At 39.2% G+C, this 20475-nt stretch overlaps 1 protein-coding gene across 1 annotated transcript in view; it reads left to right on the forward strand.

Annotated features, from left to right (window-relative positions):
- Window positions 1-12457: 12457 nt before the first annotated feature.
- LOC143887978 (uncharacterized) overlaps window positions 12458-20475 on the forward strand; it is a 30269-nt gene continuing 22251 nt past the window's right edge. Inside the window, exons 1-5 of the mRNA XM_077392238.1 lie at window positions 12458-13021; window positions 13229-14104; window positions 14261-14578; window positions 14966-15263; window positions 15585-15661. Of these exons, the coding sequence (XP_077248353.1) occupies window positions 12458-13021; window positions 13229-14104; window positions 14261-14578; window positions 14966-15263; window positions 15585-15661 (2133 nt within the window). The remainder of the gene's footprint in view (window positions 13022-13228; window positions 14105-14260; window positions 14579-14965; window positions 15264-15584; window positions 15662-20475) is intronic.

The raw sequence follows: 20475 nt of genomic DNA on the forward strand, positions 1-20475 counted from the left end.
TAGTTTATAACATTTTTATATATTGAAATTGCATCAAGTTGATTAGGGACACCCATCTTCAGTGTATCAATGACTAAAGAGGGGGTAATGTTGGAGTGGGGCGGGGCGGGGCGGGGAGGGGAAGGGGATTCCCCAGCATCCCCGCAGAGGGGAGGGGAAGGGGAAGGGGTAGGGGACCCCAACATCCGGCCCCGACCCGCCCCGTTGCCAGCCCTAGCGCTGATATCATTTCCCTTTTGGGAAATGTAATAACCTTTTGAACGCTCTTTAAATTAAACACTAAAAGACAAGATGGGCTAGCGAAAAATATCATAATATAGTTGTGCTGATATCATCTCCTTTTCTATATTTTCAAAAAAAGGAATTGTAAGGCAATTTCGCGGCTGGCTTTTGCATGATAGACCTCAGATGAATTAAATGAATAAAACAAACTCTGCTAAAATGTCAACCTGTGGGGCTGTTCTCACGTGCAAAAGCCAACTGCGAAATGGCTTTCCATGAAATTGCCTAGCAAATCCCATTCAAAAAATACAGTGAAGTCCATTTCATAACGATGATCCAAACTGTTCATTTGTTGGGCCATGACTTAAATAGGCTGTACCCTATAGATCATCTCCATAGGATGCTTCAAACCATCCAATCTATAGAGGTTTCTATAATGTGCAGTTCTACAAATACGAGGGTTAGGAACATCCTATGCAAATGATCCTCGGGGTACAATATATTTACATTGTGGCCCAACAAATGAACGGTTTAGATCATCCTATGTAGTGCCCCCCCCTCAGTACTTTTTGAAAATTACTGAACACTCCTTTGCATGTCTCGATCTTGCAAATGAGATCCCTCTTTGGCATGATATTTCACCCATTTGTTTTTACCATTCCACCCCTTTGTTTCATATCTGGCCGGTAACCCAGCTCAGATGGAAAATAATTTGCAAAAAATAAGAAAAAGCTATTTCCTTCTTCACCTGGTGGGTGTTGCCCTGTTTTCCTAGTTGTATTTCCTACTAAAATGTACACAAATCTTTCTAAAGATCTCTAATTATTTATAAGTGCACCCCTATGTCAAATGATCAAAATACCCATGCACATTAATTAAATGTATTTCCAATTCCTGTTAGCACAACACTTCAATAGGTTTGGTTTGCTAACTTTTATTTTTCTTCCATTTTATTGGTGTGAATGAGCTGTATAACTTTATATTTTCAGGAAAAACTATCTTAGGCACGTAAAGTATCCATTTTTTTTATATTTTTCTTTTGCCTATATTTTCTATTTTTTGAGCATCTGGAGTAGCAATTTTGGTTGGCATTGGGTGCCACCTCAGCAAAAGCCTTCATTTGGATGCCAATATATCATTGAAATCTCTAAAGACTATAGGGATGTCTCTTGCTTAATCATTGCATGTCTGTTAATGTACACCCTTGTTCCCTCCCTATGAAATCCAAGCCAAAACCACAAAATAGGTGGAATTTTGCCAACATTTCTTGGGAATGATGCTTTTCTCTCTCTCTCTCTCTCTCTCTCTCCTCTCCCCCTCTCTCTACTGGTAATGACACCTCCTATCACTAGTCTACGAGTTTGACAACCAAACACTACTTACCCCTATGTTCCCAACCTTGAAAAAATGTAATTTTCTTGGACTGAGCGTTTTTGCATTGTGTGGCCCATCATGATTAGGTGCATTCCCGCAGCAAAACTACTGACTAATTTTCGACCCTAATTTTGGACTATTAAATGGCTGAATTAGATACAATCATAAAATGAAAAGTTATAGATCTTTCAAAGATGTTCGAAACAAGTACTTATGCACTCATTTTGGCCAAAAGGTCAGACAGTTATGACTGTTTTAGTAAAATAAGTTTATAACACTTGTTATTTAATTTTTCTAATTAATTAAACGTATTTCCTCCCATCTGTAGACACCCCATTTTGACCGTGCCCTAATCCCTTCAGTTTGAGCAAAACCTCATCAAATCAATAAGGTAGAATCCCAAATTCCACCCTTAGCTAAGTTAGGGTTTCATCTAGGTCCCTGCAACATTTCGTCAGAATCCGAGCGCGTTTGCCTAGCAAACGATACCAGGAGAAGTCGTAGTGTAAAGCAGAAGAGGGGGGTGTGTTTATCCTGAGAGGGGGGCGATTTTATTCTGAAATGATGTATTTTTTATCCGAATAGGACGCGCAAAATCGCGCGCCCATCAAGTGGAGTGCCAATATCAAGTCTCAAAAATGTCTTTAAATACTGTTTTTTTATCTCATTTTATAAAAAGAGGGAAAAAAGGATTTTTCGCAGAGAGAAAGAACGAGAGATTTTCTTCCCTTGTTTCCGATCATCCTCTCCGGCAACACCGTCGAAGTTCCGATCAAGAAAATTTGCTTGTTTTTCTCTTTCTCATCTTCCACTGCATCTCTTGATCTCTCTTTGCTTCTTTCTCAGAAATTCAAATCCTCGTTTCTTGTTCTCCGGCTGAGCTCCGGTTAGTTCTGATCACCTCCGGTTGGTATTTTCCTCATTTTTACTCATAGTTTATATCCTCATCTTCATTTTCACCTTTAAACCCTAGTTAAGGTCCCTAGAATTCCTAGATCTGCTATGTTTTATACATCTGTACCCTAGAAATCCTAAATCTGCTCTGTTTTACCTATTCGTACCCTAAAAAAATCCTAGATCTACTTTTTCTTATACCTAAAACCCTTTCCTACAACTAGAAATCCTAGATCTACTTTTAAAATCCCTTTTTCTCCGACGATCTTTGATTTCTCCGGTCATTTTTCCGGCAAGCCTTCGATCAACCTTACTTTCTAAACTCGTTTTCTACTTCGATCGAGCGTTAAATCCTAAATCAACATTTTGAGGTTTAGAAATTTCAGATTTATTAGATCTGTAGAATTTTAGTTGGAATATATCTTTTGTTTGTTGGATTGGATTTTCTTGCGCGCCGTTTTAGTTCTACATCTTCAAATTGTGGCTTAAATAGTCATCAGCGCAAGCAGATACTACTAGAATTCCAGATCGGATCTTCATTTGTTTGTAATAAGAAACTTTAAATTCAGGTATTATTCTCTTCTTTGGTACAGAATGATTTTATAATTACTGATTCATAGTTTAAATCTTTAGAATTTACATAATTATAGCCATATTATAGATTATCTTTTACCTAGAAATGCTCGGTTCATAAATTCTGATTTTTCTTAAGTTATATGTTTGATTTCATAATATTCTTAAATTCTAAAATATTTGATCTATGAGCTGAATATCTAGAGAATTAGTATAATCACTTTTATCTTAATGATTTCTCTCAAGGATGATAGTATTAATTAAACTGGTACCTCTATTTGACAGCATTTAATTTGCAAACTTGCGTCCTAAAATTATTGAACATGCTTTGAATTAGAATTAGTCTATGAATTAATAAAGATATTACTTGTTAAGAGAGATGTGTTCAAAAGCTTTGTTAAAATGCAGAGAGGGATAATACAAAGATTTCAATTTTGTAATATTTCTAAGTTAATCATTTATTTTTACTCCGATTGTAATCCGAAATTCAGTAGTTTTACGTGTCTAGTATTTAATTTCTTATCGAGTATATTTGAGCTATTTTGCTAATACTTTGAATCAGTAATTATAATTTTCCTATAAAACCAATTGAATTAGTGTTTTAATGTGTTATATGACATAGAGCTCAATAAGAGTTGTAGGTTTAATATCCCTGTTGTAGAAATGATTTTAATTAAAACTTGTTTTATTTTTTTGAAAAGGTGGATTCTATTAGCTTATTCTATCCAGAGTATTATCTGTTTCATCACGATTTTATTTTTATTTTTGAAAAATTCTAGACTCTGATTTAAGAGTTATGTAGAATGTACAAAACAATTAAGATTAGAAATGGCTGAAATATACATTATTTGGTTTCAATGAAAGTATTTTACTTGAATTTTTCTAAATGATGTGGATGTAAGAAGGTTTTACAAACAAAGAGCTTCTGATATATATTGTTTGGATTCTATTATTGAGTTATATTGCTTTCATAAAAAAAAAATAAAAAAAAAAGTCTTTTAAGAAGAGAATTATAGCATTTCAAGAGAATTCTATGTTCTTTAGTTAGGTAATGCTTGTGTGTGAAGCAATTTAGTAAGAATCTTATTTTGTTTGTGTTTAGTTGTCTGCTTTTATAAAGCCTTCGAATCTTAAAGTATTTAAATCGATGGATGTTTCACTTAATTTGAGTGGTGGTATTGAATATGTTTGCATTGTTTTCATTTAATTAGTATGATTTAGCTTTGATAAAATTTTGAAGAAGAAGCAGAATAGTCAATTTTGGTATCACATTGTTGAATGAATGCTCTAAAGCATATGATAATTTCATATTGGTAATGATAACATTTGTCTAGAATATTCCTTGGTCTGTCAATCTATTAGACATATAATTTTTTTTTGTAAATCTAAAAATGATTTGGAGTTGATAGGGTATTTCATTGGTTGGTTCTAATGATTATTTGTAGTGTGTCATTTAGTGGTCTTAGGATTTGTCAAGTAATTTCCATTTTAAATTATTATATCTTTATATTATTGTTTATTTTGTGATTTTAGGACAATCCTTATGGTGTTATTAAATGTTTTTGGAATATGAATTTAACAAAATCTTTGATTTTTCTTATTAAATGAAGTTGTAGAATTTATTAAATAAACTAGATACCTGGCCCCATTCTCTTGCCATTTTAACATCTAAATTCTAATTATTTCTAGATACAAGTTATTGAATCATCTTTCAATTTTTTTTTTATCCTTTTCATTCGTTTGGCCTTCAATGTATTGTACCCTTGCACATAGTTATAATTGGTAACTGTTCCAATCATTAATAGTTTCAAAACATGTAGTCCCTTTTTGGATTATAAATATTTCATTATCATGGGAACAATTTACTCGTTTTTTTTAGCTATCAATGACTATTATAATTCTCAATAAATTTTCACAGGCTTATTAAGGAAATAAAGGCAAGCTAATACAGATAGTGTAGTCTGAAATGTTAATTGTTGGACTTTGAGAATTTTACACAGCTTAATTCTATTACCATTCATGTCTATTTACTTTACTTCATATGCCATCTTAATTATCCTTAAGAAAATATGTTAAGCTACGATGATTTAAATGAGTGTTAATGGTATGAAAAGGAACAGCTTAGCATAAGTGAAAGAATTAGATGGTGATGATATTAATGTTTATAATACTTGATTCAGTTGTAGTGTGGAGTAAATATTTTAATGCCCCGATTGAAAATATAAGTCCGGATAATTTGGTTGAATAATTAGTAGTAAAGTCTGCAATTGCTTAGATAAAGGTAATTAATACAAGGAAGTTTGAACTGGAGTAGTATGGGCATATTTATGGAAAACATGTTAGTAACTGTCAAAGAAAATCTAACAGCTGATAGAGTTCAATTAATGATTTACCACATATGTTTGGTTCATAGACTAACTTAAATGTCTTGTTCTGTTATTTTTGTTCAGTTTGTTATTGTTTACTTATGATCAAAAGAAATATTGTAATTGTGTCTAAATAGTTGAATGAATACATTAGTAAGTTGATAGTTTATTGTCAGGAAAATTGTTTTGCTCATTTCTGTATGATTGGTCATTCTAATGGAATATGCCGTTGAGTTCCATCTAGTGCCCATCCAGTGCCCATCCAATGCCCATCCAGCGCCCATCCAGTGCCCACCCAGTGCTCATCCAGTGCCCATCCAATGCCCACCCAGTGCTCATCCAGTGCCCATCCAATGCCCATCCAGTGCCCATCCAATGCCCACCCAGTGCTCATCCAGTGCCCATCCAATGCCCATCCAGCGCCCATCCAGTGCCCATCCAGCGCCCATCCAGTGCCCATCTAGTGCTCATCCAGTGCTCATCTAGTGCTCATCCAGTGCTCATCCAGTGCCTAACTTAAACAGTCTAGTGCCTAACTACTACATAACCAATGCCTAACCAGTCCAATGCTTATCCAACCCATGTATCCTTATGAATAATAGTAGCCCTTATTTTGTTTTCTGAGCATGATAAAGTTCATAACAGCTTTCATTTTGTTGGTTGAATATGATAAAAGCCTATAGCAGCCATGTATAGCATCCCATTCTCTTTCTCCATTTTAGGAAGACTTTACAAGTCTTTCAATTTTTTTTCCTTAAAGCATTAGTAACCTTTTATCATTGCAGGGCGATGAAGGCGATAGTCTAAGCCCACCCTTAGAGGGATTTATTGGATTATGATAATACCCTTTCCCTTCTTCTTTCCTCTTATTTAATTTTGAGTTAGATTCTGAAGATAAATGGATTGTTCAGGTAAGATTATATCAAAGTTCATTATACTCATTCATTTTTATTTAAATAAATTGTTAATAGGAAGAAGGAGATCAGATGACTACTCTATTCGATATTATCGACATGGGTACTGTCTGATCTCAAGGAGGGATTAGAAATATTATCATGTGTATATGATATCAGATGATTACTTTGGCATCATCTGATTTCATTGGAGTCCCCGTATTGGGGTTTGTGGTTGGTTTTGAAGTGTTTTGATATTGTTTTTTTACTTTATTAGGCTATCCAGCGGCTGGTCTGGACTAATTAATGTTATTTATCATTTTATGATTGCTATTAGATTGTATATTCTTCTTTGCTTGACACTTGATTTATTTTTAGAATAAAATTTGCGATTATCTGGTAGCCTTTTCTTCTCTTTTTGATAGACTAACACAGTCTTATAGATTTCTGTTAAAATTCTTTAGATATTAGAATTCCCTCTCGTTGCAAGGGCGATGAAGGCGCTAGCCTAAGCCCATCCTTAGGGGACTCGCTTAGTCCAAGTAGCATTCCTCCCATTTATTTAAAGACTTGTCCAAGTCTTTATGGTGTGTATCCCCTAGAAATTAGAAATCCATTCATTGCAAGGGCAATGAAAGAGTTCTCTAAAGCCCTCTCAGGGAGACAGGCTATGTCTCAGACAGAGAAAGTTATATCCTTTAGAGACAAGCTTTGTCTCGTTAGTGAGTCCTTCCTTAGGAGACATGCCGTGTCTCGTCAGCACCTCTCTTGGAGCTTATCTTTTTGTTTAGGAGTCTCGCACAATCTCATTTTTCTTTCTAAACCTCATCTTTGTGCGTCTTTTGGTTTTTGGAAGAACACCTTGCTCGGCTTGGCATCATACCCCTTACCCTATGGGTATTGGGTTGCACATTTGTTGCACCCTAGGGCTAGGTAGCTGTCCGGCCCGGCTGGGTGTTTTACCTAAACCAAATATGCACAAGGTCTCTTTTTCCTTGTTAGCATTTTTCTCTATCCTACCTATATGTCTAAGAGACTTGCCCAGTCTCATTCTATTAGCATCCTCATCTTTGTGCATCATTTGGTTTCGGGAGAACATCCTACTCGGCTTGGCAACATACCCCTTACCCTTATGGGTATTGGGTTGCACATTTGTTGCACCCTATGGCTAGGTAGCTGTCCGGCCCGGCTGGATGTTTTACCTTTGCTAAATATGCACAAGTTCTTCCCTTATTACTTGTGAGTTTTATCTTAGCTTGATAGTCTCACTAGCACCCTTCTTTATCTCTTTTTCTTTTAGGAGACAGGCTTTGTCTCATTAGCACCTCCTTCTTAGAATCCTATTTTCAGAGTCAGTCTTCAGCCTAGGAATCTGTCCTTAGCTAGAGAATCTGTTTTTCTTTCAGAAGTCAGTCCTATCATCATAGGGGTTAGGATTTTATCCAACCTCTCATCAAATCTTGTGTTTTTTTCTATCCGCTCTTGTAAGGTATAGGATGCTGTCCAACCCTTGCAGAGTTGTTATTCTGTTCTTTTCCCTCCGCAAAGCATAGGATGCTGTCCAACCTTTGCGGGATATCAGGAGTCTGTCCTCCCCTTATGATGATAGGATTTGTCCCCCTTGAGTCAAAAACACTTAAAAACAACAAAAACATCTGAAAAACCAAAAATCTCAAAAATCTTGAGTCATTAGGAGTAGTTAGGAAATCTGTTTCGAACTACGTTGGCTTGATCCTCTTCCACGAGGTACGTAGTGCAGCTTGAGATTCTTATCTCAGGTCCAGCCAAACCTTTGTAAATAAATCATTTACCCATTTTAAGAAAAAATACCAAAAATCTTCAAAACCTTGTTTTCAACAAGATCTTCCTCTAGAGTTAGTAGTTTGTCCTAGATAAAGAGTTTTAGAGTTTTGAGTTTGTCTTTGATGTGTTGTGTGGTTTGTTTGTGTTTGTGTTAGAGTTAGGAGTTTGTCCTAGAGTTATAGGAGCGCCTCCGTCCGGTCAGTTGGCGATCCACATCACCAATTGATGACCAGGTCTAAGATGCGATAGATCCTACTGTTTTCCTTAGGATATACAGCCTAGCTACACATAGATTATAGGAACTACCTGCATTAGCTTAGTGCTAACCTGCATTTAGTTAGAACATATAGGGTGTCCTAAAATCTACAATCCATTAGAATTTAAATAATCACACAAGAAGCTTTAAAAACTAGTCTGGTCTTTTAGATCGAGTCTAGGATAGAGGTCTAGATGTCTTAGGCATCATAGCTTAGAATAGGTGCGAAGAACTACGTTGCCTTGATTCTCGTGGAGGCGGGGATACGTAGGCTTCTTTGGATGAACATCAGATCATCTAAAGACTCGGGCCTAGGTATAGATTAGAGTTTTAGGGTTGTATGGTATCGAGTCATTTTCTATGTTTTGCAGTGTTTTCTTACTTTATTGCGCAGACCTTATACTTTTTTGGTATGTCATGCATGTGTTTGTTCATCAGAACTTAGACACCCATTAGGCATGTCACTTATAACCTAGCTATGCTTAGGTGACACATGTTTCTTTTATTTTATCTTGTGTGCCTTTGATTTCATCTCCGAGACATGCATGATTAGATAGACGTCTTCTCGGAGATATTCATTCCCATTTCATATGATTTTCTCCCAAAGCTCTTCAAAATTATTAAGTAAATGGCATAAGAGACCAGGTGTTTGCACTTGGGCGGATGAGGTGCTCTTTAGACCTTCCGAATTCGTAACCAGGCACGAACCTTATTTTATATCTCTGGTTACCCGTTGCAACAGAGCATAGTATGGGATCCAAGGCCCATTTGCCTTTTTCCTTGGATGGCGACTCTTCTTTGTTTAAGGTACGCCTCGAATCTGGGCTAGTCCCCGAATCGAGAGGTATCTCACCTTTTGTATCGCCACTCATGCTGTGAGAGGCATTATTCTTTCGAGAGTTCCTTGGTAGAGCTCTCCATTCATGTGGATGATCCATAGAGACGGTTAGCGCGTGGGGGCACGTCCCTCACCGCACCCTCTCTCGGATCGGGGTCCACAGGCTGGCGACTCTGCTGGGGAAATTCTCTTTCGAGATATTGCCTAACTCTGTTAAAATGCCATTTGTTACTAATTTTGAAGAATTTTGGGCTAAAATCATTATAAATGGGAATTCAATCGCTTAGAATCCAGGGGCACCAGATGGGTGTTTAAAATAAGGGATTCACATACTGCACAGCATACATCATTTTATTTTCTTTTCTTTTCTCTTTTATTGATTTTCTTATTATTAGCTCCATGGGATAGATATAATGCGTACCTCATGGGATATCACTATCCAGATGGTGCTGTTGTATCTATTACCAAGCTATGCGCCAGTGCTGCAGTCGTAAACACTAGGCGTACTTGTGTTTACAGCAGCCGATGAGCAATGAAGCATACTATGTATAACACTAGGCGTACTTGTGTTATACATTTTAAGTATGGATCATAAGCATAGTACCTGATATATTGAGTCCGGAGCTCTACTTTCATTTTACATATATTATGTACATGGATATATTTGTTGATTTAGTGAAACCCAATTAGGATCTGCATGTGCTTATATATATATATATATATATTGCATTCATATAAGGACGAACATGTGTTGCTTATACATGTTGGAGCCTAGATTTAGGAGCCTTGTCCTATTCATTGATTATTGTAGCTCACCGTATATGGCTACAACGCAGTCCTAGTACACTCACATGTCTGTCTTGAGTCAAGTGTCTTGACTTTGTGGGATTATATTTATGGCTGGTGCCCCTGGTTAGGATATATATGTATATATCTATATATTGATTATCAGATTGAGGGCCTACTCTTTAGTAAGGTTTCCTTATCTAATCTAATCAGTTGTGTCAGTCCGTTTTTCAGATCTAGACCCGACCAATGGCTTTTACTTGCCCCTCTCATGGTCGTGGCCTCTCTGTTGTTCTATTTATTAAGATTATGTCCCTGTATCTGTTGATTATAAGATCAGGACCTACTTTCTAGTAGAGATTTCTGGCTTGGATCAATCAGTCATGTCTATGCATCTCTCAGATCTAAACCTAGCTAGTGGCTTCTACTTGTCACCCTCATAGCTACGGTTTATTCTTTGACTCGGTGATCATAAAATTCACTTGTTTTTATCCCTCAGATTGAAGCTTCATTTATCCATTCTTTAGTTGTGTCATATATTATTCAGATTGTTTTCTTCTCTCGTCTTTAGATATGATCGACAGTTTGTCTGCTGTCTTTATGGTCATATTCTATTATTGATCTCTTTGATCGTTCAGTTTTGACATCCATCTTCCAGATTTAGATCCGGTCTATGATCTACTTTTGTCATTTTGTGACCGTGGTCTTGTTTCTGAGTTTCTGATCATCTTTGATCAGTAGTGGAACATTCGATGTCATCCATAATATCCTTCTTATGCTTGATCGTTAAGTTTATTTTTATTCTTTGTTTATTCGAAGTTATCTTCATTCCCTCATTATCCCGTCCTATCTTTGTGTCAGGTCTGATTATGGCAAACCTTTTGTTGGACAACTGGATAGCCGATACCATTAAAGCTCTTCCGCGTGAACAGTCACAGAGAAATATGGCTGATCATTTCATCAATTCGTTCACCTATTTGAACAGTCGGGATATAAATTGGAAGTTTCTCCAAGCAGCTGCTAGACTTTGGGATCCTGTTCTTCATGTCTTCCGATTTGGCCGTTTTGAACTTTGTCCCATATTTGAAGATTGGTGTACCATGCTAGAGCTCCCATCTGAGGGACTCTGGATCAAACCTTCAAGGATAGAATCTCCTCGTGGTCTGTTTTGTAAACTGTTCAAAAATGAGACTGTGGATGCTCTGCCATGTTTAACGGATACGTGCGTAAAAATTCAAGACCTTATTAAACTTTTTTCGAAAAACGTCGATCCTACTAACTCTCGTTTTCAGGATTGCCGACGTAATGCTTTGATTTTTATGGTCTTCGCACGTCATGTTCTTCGCAGAAATTCCCATGTCACATCTTTGATACTATTGGGAGTGGTAGATCAGATCAATGAGGGGAGGAATCCTATCCCTACCATGTTAGCAGAGACCTTCTTGGGACTAGATCTTATTGCTTCCCAAGAGATCAAGGACAATTTCAATGGATGTGTCAAGTTATTGTATGTCTGGCTTGGTGAAAAACTTCAAATTCTTCAGCGACAAAACCAAAATCCATATACCCTGAAGAATTTCCATACATGGAAACCAATAGCCCATCAACCTCAGTCCATCGATGAATGGCACAATTGGTTGCAACATGTAGAGGAGAGTCAGTTTCGCTGGGTAAGTCATTCATGTTTCCATGTTTTTACATGCACTTACCCGCATTCATTTGTTTACCTCATGGGTACCGAGAAATCTTCCTTTTATGCACCCATGCGAATTCTCCACCAGATTACGGGAATTCCGTGTCCTCCCGGAATCATAGTCCCTCCTCTTTGTGAAGATCTCACTCCTGATCTCGTCCGATCCATTGTGGCTGCTTGGGGAAGCAAAAATGTAGAAAGAAGGTTAGGTTTATCTCGCAAATTCCGACGTGGAGAAATATCGGAAAAGCCCGCAAGCAAAAGAACTCGGATTGAGGAACCTTGAAGATTCGTATCATGTTTTGTTATTCTGATTTTTGCATTTCTCATTTTTGTCAGTCTGTTATCCAGTTGTGATTAGAGATTAATATTTTTCATCCTTTGTAATCACAATTCGAATTTTATTAATGAAAGTGTGTTTTTGTCTCTTTTGTCATTATTTGATCAAAATAGTTTATCTCGATTATCAAAATTTTAATCTAGTGTTTATATTTCCATATCAGGATTCTTGATTGAGCAGCCATTGCTCCTAAGAAAATCCTCGTTTCAAAATCAACCTGGTCCCGTCAGTCCGCTGATTCCAGGCTGAGTCGTTTTTCTTCCTCACCAATTTCTTTTACCTCCCCTGCATTACCTTTCTCCAATATCCAGGAAATCCCTTCGCCCGTTCAATTTACTCCAGAACAGATGGCTGAATCTGCAAACGCTATAGCTGAGATGAGTGAGATGATGAAGGCTATGCTTCAACAGATGAATAACATGAATGAGGAGATAGCCCGTCTGAAAAATGATAGAGAATCTACCTCTAAGGAGCATGTAGCTCAGCACCCTTCAGCTATACCCCCTCCCCCTCCTGCAATGGCCAGGCCTGCAGTTTTGAATGTCGAAGACGATTTCGAAGATGGGCAGTATGCAGAAGAGAATTATCATCCTAATATAGATAGAGCCAATGAGGGCAAAGCGATAGCGGACAGAATGGATAAGCTGGCCCAGGAGATGGAAAACATAAAATTTCAAGGCCCGAAAAAGTTAAACATGGCTGATTTTATGTTATATCCAGGAGTCACATTGCCCCCTAGATTCAAAGTTCCGGACATGGATAAATATGATGGGACCGGGTGTCCTAAGAGCCATTTGATGTCAGTTCTTCCACTTCTACAACAACATGGTTTATCTCCAGAGCAAGTTGCTCTTCTATTCCCTAGATCCCTTGTTGGAACAGCTAAGAAATGGTTCCTGAGCCTAAAGTCAGAAGAGATCAGAACTCTAGAGAATATTGCAAATAGGTTTGTCGAACAATTCTCCATGGAGGAGGGGATCGATGTGACCAAAAGAGATCTCAAGGCTTTGAAGCAGGGCCATAATGAAACTTTTACTTCCTTCATCCGCAGATGGAGAAGGAAAGCAGCGCAAATGACTCATCGTCTTTCAGATGAGGATCAAATCAAGATTGTGGTGAAAAATCTGTCGCCGCAATATTATCATCATATGGCTATTCAGTATTTCCTTGATTTCAATCATCTCATTAAGACTGGGACCCAGATAGAAGATGCATTGGCTAAAGGCCTAAGATCAAGAATTCCATCTGATGTCAGAGAAGGGAAGCGACCTGTGATAGCGCCGAAAGAAGTACATAATGTTAATTATGTCAGACCTTCACCCGGGGTAGTCACTGAAGTGAGAAGGCCGCCGATGGAGCAGAAACCTCCTCGTCATTTTGATCCTCTTCCCTATTCTTTGTCCGTAGCTTTGAAGAAGCTGTTAAAAGACAGGAAGATCAAGCTGCCTGACATTAAGCCTCCTCCCAACCCATTGCCGAGATCTTGGAGAGAGGATCAGTTCTGTGATTATCATCGCAACACTGGCCATATTACTGATAGGTGTTTAGCTTTGAAACACCAAATTCAGAACATGATCGATAGGAAGGAACTGTCAATCGAGTTACCAAATGTAACTAGAAACCCCCTTCCTACGCATGCAATGCCGCCTCCATCCTCGGTCAATGTCATTTGCGCCGAGGAGTCTGTCATTGATCCGGCTTCCTTCATATGTGCTGTGGAATCCGAAGAACCCTATGTCTGGAAATTTGAAGAAGAAAATCAGTGGGCAAAATCTGAAAGGCCATATGTTTTATCCTGGAATGACCCTGATGTGGCTGGGCCATCAAACCAGTCACATGTTTTCCAGTGTGAAGAGGAGGAGAAAAATTCTGAATCTCTATATGTCTTAAGGGTGAGTGATGATGAGGAAGAAGAGATAAAAACCCCTTACATCCTTAGAATGGAAGATGAAGATTTGTTGCTCCTGAACGATCAATGTGATGAACTCCGCCACGTCACACGGGGTGGACGAGTCTTCAAACCAGCTGAGCTTAGAGTTGAAAATCCCGCTGAAGTTGCAAGAGGGGTTGACAGTCAGAGGCAGAAACAAAGACTTGATGAAGAGGAAGATAACCTACTGAATCAGCTTAAGAAAACCCAAGCTAATGTTTCAATTTGGGGTTTACTGATGGCATCGCCGAAGCACAGACAGGGTGTACTTCGTGAATTGAACTCGTCCCAGGTATCAGTTGAGATCACTCCTGACGAGCTGGTCGGTTTGGTGGCCATGACCAAGGCTTCAAAAGCCTTATCTTTCTCAGATGAGGACTTGCCTTCAGAAGGAAAGGATCATACTCGTCCTCTCAAGATTACCCTGCTTTGCAATCAGAAGAAAGTATCAGAAGTACTGGTAGACAATGGGTCAGCTTTGAACGTGTGTCCTTTGAGCACTGCCACTACTCTGGGGTTTGGGCCTGAAGACTTCATTCCGTCTGAGCAGGGTATACTGGCATATGATGGAACCCGAAGGGACGTTATTGGAACCTTGGCTACTGAGATTGTCATTGGAGGAGAAACCTTTGACATTGAATTTCAGGTGTTGGATATCAAGACTTCTTTTTGTCTATTGCTTGGTCGACCATGGCTGCACAAGGTTGGAGTTATCCCTTCCACACTTCATCAAAAACTGAAATTCATTCGAAACAATCGGGTGATCACAGTTAAAGGAGATCCCGAGCCAGAAGTCGGACAAATATCTCAAGAGCTTGTTACTGAAAATACAAGAGATATCAGTCTGACAGGATTTTCAGTGGAGGTTTCAGCTATCACCATGAAAGAAGCTATGAATGAAGAAATTATGTTTCTTTCTAGCACCAATACTCGGGTAGTCAAGATGATGCGCCGATTTGGATATCTCCCAGGGGCAGGTTTGGGGAAGAATATGCAGGGTCCGACTGAGCGTCCTGAGTTGAAAGCAGTTGACGGATTATTTGGGTTGGGATACAAGCCAACTCGCAAGGAGATGCAAGAAATGAGAGCTTACATGTTCAAATGGGCCGAGTGTCGCCGCAAGGGTTTAGAATTTCCAATGGGACCCTTCAGTATGATCATGAATGGCAGATTCCGGAAAGAAGGAGCTGATTGCCCTTATTACGGTTTTTCAGAGCCATGGTATGATGAGAGCGGGGTAAAGCTGCCTGGTCTTGAGATCTTTTTCGCAGATGAGCTGCCAGTAGACTTTTTCGGTAAGCAGATTGCAGAGGCAGTTGTGACAGAGGAATCAAATTTAGACTGGGTTGAGAACTTCGAACCGGAACTCTTGAATTCTTTGTTTCAGACTGAGGCACCAGTCATTGCTATGATTGGAAGAGATGCACCTTTTCTGAACCCAGAGGACTATATCACCCCAGCCGAGGGACCTCTGGATAACTGGACCTCACAGGTTATACCCCAAGTAATCCCTCAGTACATTCCAGTCCCTTCAAAAGAGTCAGTTATTTCAAAGTATGTGTCAGTTTCTGAGTCCGTCCCAGAGTCTGTCATTTCTAACTTTTCTTTTGATGCAGGTACTGTAGAGGTCGGGTCTACCTCTGGAGTGGATGACGAGTCTGTCCTTGATGGTGTCGAGTCCAAGTCTGGGGACGTATTCATTGATTCTTCGTCTGTGTATATTTCTGGTTGTGTCGATACTGATGTCGACTTATTTTTTCATTCTGTTTCAGAGTCTGTAACGCCTGATGTGGGCGAGTCATCTGATGTAATCATTGATTCTGATGAAATAAAAGACTCTTTTGCTTATATTCCTGTACTTGTCTCTTCTGCTGATTCTGCTTCTGAACTTGATCAAGTAACTAATAATGATAATCAAGACTCCCCCTCTAATGAGGAAGCCGATGATACTCCCCTTGAAATCAAACATATGATTCAACAAGAGGAGAGTCACCGAGCTAAACCACTTGAAGAGGAAATTGAAACCGTAAATATAGGTGATGAAACCTTAATTCGGGAAATACGAATTGGCAAAATTTTATCTCCTGAGGAGCGTGAAGAATTAATCACCTTGCTAAAAGAGTTTAAGGAGGTTTTTGCTTGGTCTTACGACGACATGCCAGGATTGAGTGAGGACATTGTCCAACACAAATTACCTCTAATCCCTGGCATCAAGCCTAAGAAGCAAAAACTCCGGAAACTTAAAACAGAATGGGAGTTGAAAGTTCATGACGAGGTTAAGAAACTACTCGAAGTGAAATTCATCGAAGTAGTCGAGTACCCTGAATGGCTTGCAAATATTGTACCTGTGCCCAAGAAAGATGGAAAAGTCAGGATGTGTGTCGATTTCAGAGATTTGAACAAGGCAAGTCCGAAAGATGATTTTCCACTTCCGAATATTGATCTCCTGGTTGACAATACCGCTGGACATGCACTCTTATCCTTTATGGATGGATTCTCAGGGTATAATCAAATCAAAATGGCGCCTGAGGATATGATGAAGACGGCATTCATTACTCAGTGGGGGACGTATTGCTACAGAGTGATGCCATTTGGTCTCAAGAATGCTGGTGCCACCTATCAGAGAGCTGCGACTACTCTTCTTCATGACATGATTCACAAAGAAGTCGAGGTCTATGTAGATGACATGATTGTCAAAGGCAGGACTCGGCCAGAGCATACAGTCGCTTTGAGAAAGTTTTTTGAGCGAATCCGAAAGTTTCAGCTTCGCTTGAACCCTAATAAATGTGTATTTGGGGTCACGTCAGGGAAGTTGCTTGGATTCATGGTCAGTGAAAGAGGAATCGAAGTAGACCCTCAGAAGATCAAGGCTATCCAAGAAATGCAACCACCAAAGACAGAAAAGCAGATTCGTGGATTCCTTGGCAAAGTGCAATATTTGAGGAGATTCATATCTCATTTAACTATGACGTGTGAACCCATCTTCAAGTTATTAAAAAAGAATTCCTCCAAGAAATGGAATGAAGAATGTCAGGAAGCGTTTGAAAAGGTCAAGCAGTGTTTGTCTTTGCCTCCTGTCTTATCCCCAGTCATTCCTGGTCAACCGTTGTTGATGTATTTGTCCATCACGGATACAGCAATGGGTTGTATGCTTGCTCAGCAGGAGGCAGGGTCTAAGAAAGAAAAGCCCATCTACTACATCAGTAAGAAAATGTTGGAATATGAAATCAAATACACTGTCTTGGAAAAGACGTGTTTAGCATTGGTCTGGGCGACTCAAAGGCTTAGACATTATCTTCTGTCGAACAAGATATTTTTGCTCTCACGGATGGATCCGTTGAAGTATTTGTTCGAAAAACCCGCTCTTACTGGAAGAACAGCCAGATGGTTGCTATTGCTGTCTGAGTTTGACATCACTTATGTCACTCAGAAATCAATTAAGGGGCGGGTCATCGCTGAGCAGCTAGCTGATGCTCCTATTGAAGAGAATGCTTTTCTGAAGGCTGATTTTCCTGATGAAGAGATTATGGACATTGAAGAAGAGATTCCGAGTTCCAAATGGCTTATGTACTTTGACGGAGCTGTCAATAATCACGGTCAAGGAATAGGGGCAGTTTTGGTATCTCCAAAGAAGGAGTACATTCCATTATCCATCAAGTTGCAATTTGAGTGCACCAATAACATGGCAGAATATGAAGCATGCATCGCAGGACTTGAGGCAGCTTTGGCTTTGCGAATTCAAGACATCGACGTATTCGGAGATTCAATCCTGATCATTTGTCAAATAAATGGGGATTGGAAGACAAAGGAGGCGAGGTTGATCTCATATCATACTTATCTCGAATCTCTGGTCAAAAAGTTCAGGAATGTCACCTTCACTCATCTGTCAAGGACGAGAAATCACTTTGCTGATGCCCTGGCTACTCTGGCATCAATGTTGGACATTTCTGCTACAATGGAGGTTCAACCTTTAGCTGTAAGGTTGCAATGGGCTCCAGCACATGTGAATGCCATTGAAATATCTGCCAGGTGTCCAGATGGAAAGCCATGGTATACAGATATCAGAAATTTCATTTCAGGCAAGGGGCATCCGCCTGAAGCTTCCAGCAAAGAGAGGAAAACTCTTCAGAAGTTCGCTGCCAACTTCATCATTTGTGGTGAAGAGTTGTACAGAAGGTCATTTGACGGTATTCAGCTTCTGTGTGTTGATGAAGATCAGGCTGCAGAGCTCATAGAACAAACACATGAAGGTGTTTGTGGTCCTCACATGAATGGAAAAATGCTGTCAAGGAAAATCCTTAGACTTGGTTTCTATTGGCCCTCAATGGAAACAGATTGTTTCGCATTCGTGAAGAAATGTCATAAATGCCAAGTATATGCGAATCTTATTCATGTGCCTCCGTCAGAGCTGCATTCTATGACCTCGCCATGGCCATTCTCAGTATGGGGAATTGATATCATCGGAAAAGTCTATCCTAAATCGTCAAGTGGACACGAGTACATCTTGGTGGCCATTGACTATTTCACAAAATGGATAGAAGCTGCTTCATATGCTTCCATAACTTCCAATACCGTTGCAAAGTTCATCCGTGCGAACATCATTTGCAGATATGGAGTACCTCATGAACTGATTTCTGATAATGGATCTCATTTCAAGAAAGAGGTAGTGCACCTGTGCGAAGAATTTAAAATCAAGCATCACAAGTCATCTCCTTACAGACCACAAACAAACGGGGCTGTAGAGGCAGCAAATAAGAATATCAAGGTCATAATCAGTAAGATGACCGAGACTTATAAAGACTGGTCGAACAAGCTCCCTTTTGCTTTATGGGCTTACAGGACATCGATCAGATCTTCTACAGGTGTAACTCCATATTCTCTAGTGTATGGAATGGAAGCAGTCCTCCCTGTTGAAGTGAGAATCCCGTCCCTAAGAGTTATGATGGAAGCGAATCTGCCAGAGTCTGAGTGGGCCAAAGCCAGACATCAGGAATTACAGATGATTGATGAAAAGAGGCTGAGAGCCTTGTATCACATCCAAGGGTATCAGAGAAGAATTGAAAGAGCCTTTAACAAGAAAGTCAAGGTCCGGGACCTGAAACCAGGAGATCTCGTCTTGAAGTCTTACAGGGCACCAGTGTTTGATCCCAGAGGGAAGTTCAGGCCAAATTGGTCTGGTCCTTACATTGTTGATGAAGTCCTGCCTGGAAAAGCTGTAAGACTCCTCAATGAAAATGGAGAAAAATTAACAGAACCTACAAACCTGGACCAACTAAAAAAGTACTATGCTTAGATACACCAGGAGGCCGTCTTTGATCGATCAGAGCTCAAAAGCCAACAACCTCAAAGTCAAAAAACCATTTGCAAACACTTTGAGCTTAAAAAAAAAAAAAAAAAAAAAAAACACTTTCATTCTTTGATAAACTCAAACCAGGGGCATCTTTTATGACTTGCGTCATAAAAGATAATAACCTGAACTACGTCATGACCTGATCCCTCTCTACAGGGTACGTAGGTAGCCTGATTAATTCGGGTTCGGTCAAATCCTTCAAACCTTTCAAATCCTTAAAAAAAAAAAGAAAAAGGAAAGAAAGAACAAAATAAACAATTTTTGAAACCCAAATGGGCGAACTACGCGGACCTGATTCTCATTTCTTTGGGGATACGTAGGCAGTCTGGAGGGCCAGATTCGGTCAAATACATGAAAACTTACCAAATATTAACCTGTTTGAACCCAAGCCTACCTAAAAGTCCTTCTGGTGTACTTAGGCCCAGGTTTGTAGAGAAACAGAAAGAAAATAAGAAAAAAATAATGGAGTCTTAGACCCGCTAGACTGAAAACCCGCAAGGGCGGTCTAGGCAAAAGTTAGGGTCATTTGCCTGCTAAGCTGAAAACCTGAAAGGGCGGCTTAGGCAAAAATTAAGGCATGCGGTCCGCCAAATCGAAAACCTGAAAAGGCAATTTGGTCATGGCAGTGACTTCATAAAGGACAGAACCTCTGAAAGCCAGCAAGACTTTCATTTCTTCGTCAGCACTACTTCAAAAGTCTGAGTAAGCACCGACAGAAATTCTTCTGACACTCTCAAGGCTAAGGGGTTAAGACTAAGCAATCCAAGAGAATAATAACCATGATGGAAATACCGGAAAAGGGAATGAAACACCTTTAAATACGGTTTTCAAAAGATTTTAAGAGTGGTAGACTGTACCATTTTAAAAATACTTATCAGACTAAGAAGCAGATTCAGTCTCTCTTAGAGTTTAAGTCATTGTGCCCAACGAAGTTCTCATTTGCTAGTTGTCCAGGTCTTTTTCTATGTCGAGTCAAGGTCAAATTCCAGAGTTCTGTGTGGTTAATATTCCTCCCAAGGCTGGGGTGATAAAAAAAAATGATGATGAATTTGTATCCCCTCAAGGGTGATGCGCAGCAGAGTGAAGTTCAGAAGATGATTGATTCTCAAGTCCATATGGCAGGCTTTCAAGCCCATATGAAATGGCAGAGATCGTCA

This window comes from Tasmannia lanceolata, unplaced genomic scaffold, assembly GCF_043159265.1.
Source record: "Tasmannia lanceolata isolate RefF3 unplaced genomic scaffold, GAP_Taslan_0.1 ptg000012l, whole genome shotgun sequence".
Taxonomy (NCBI): domain Eukaryota; kingdom Viridiplantae; phylum Streptophyta; class Magnoliopsida; order Canellales; family Winteraceae; genus Tasmannia; species Tasmannia lanceolata.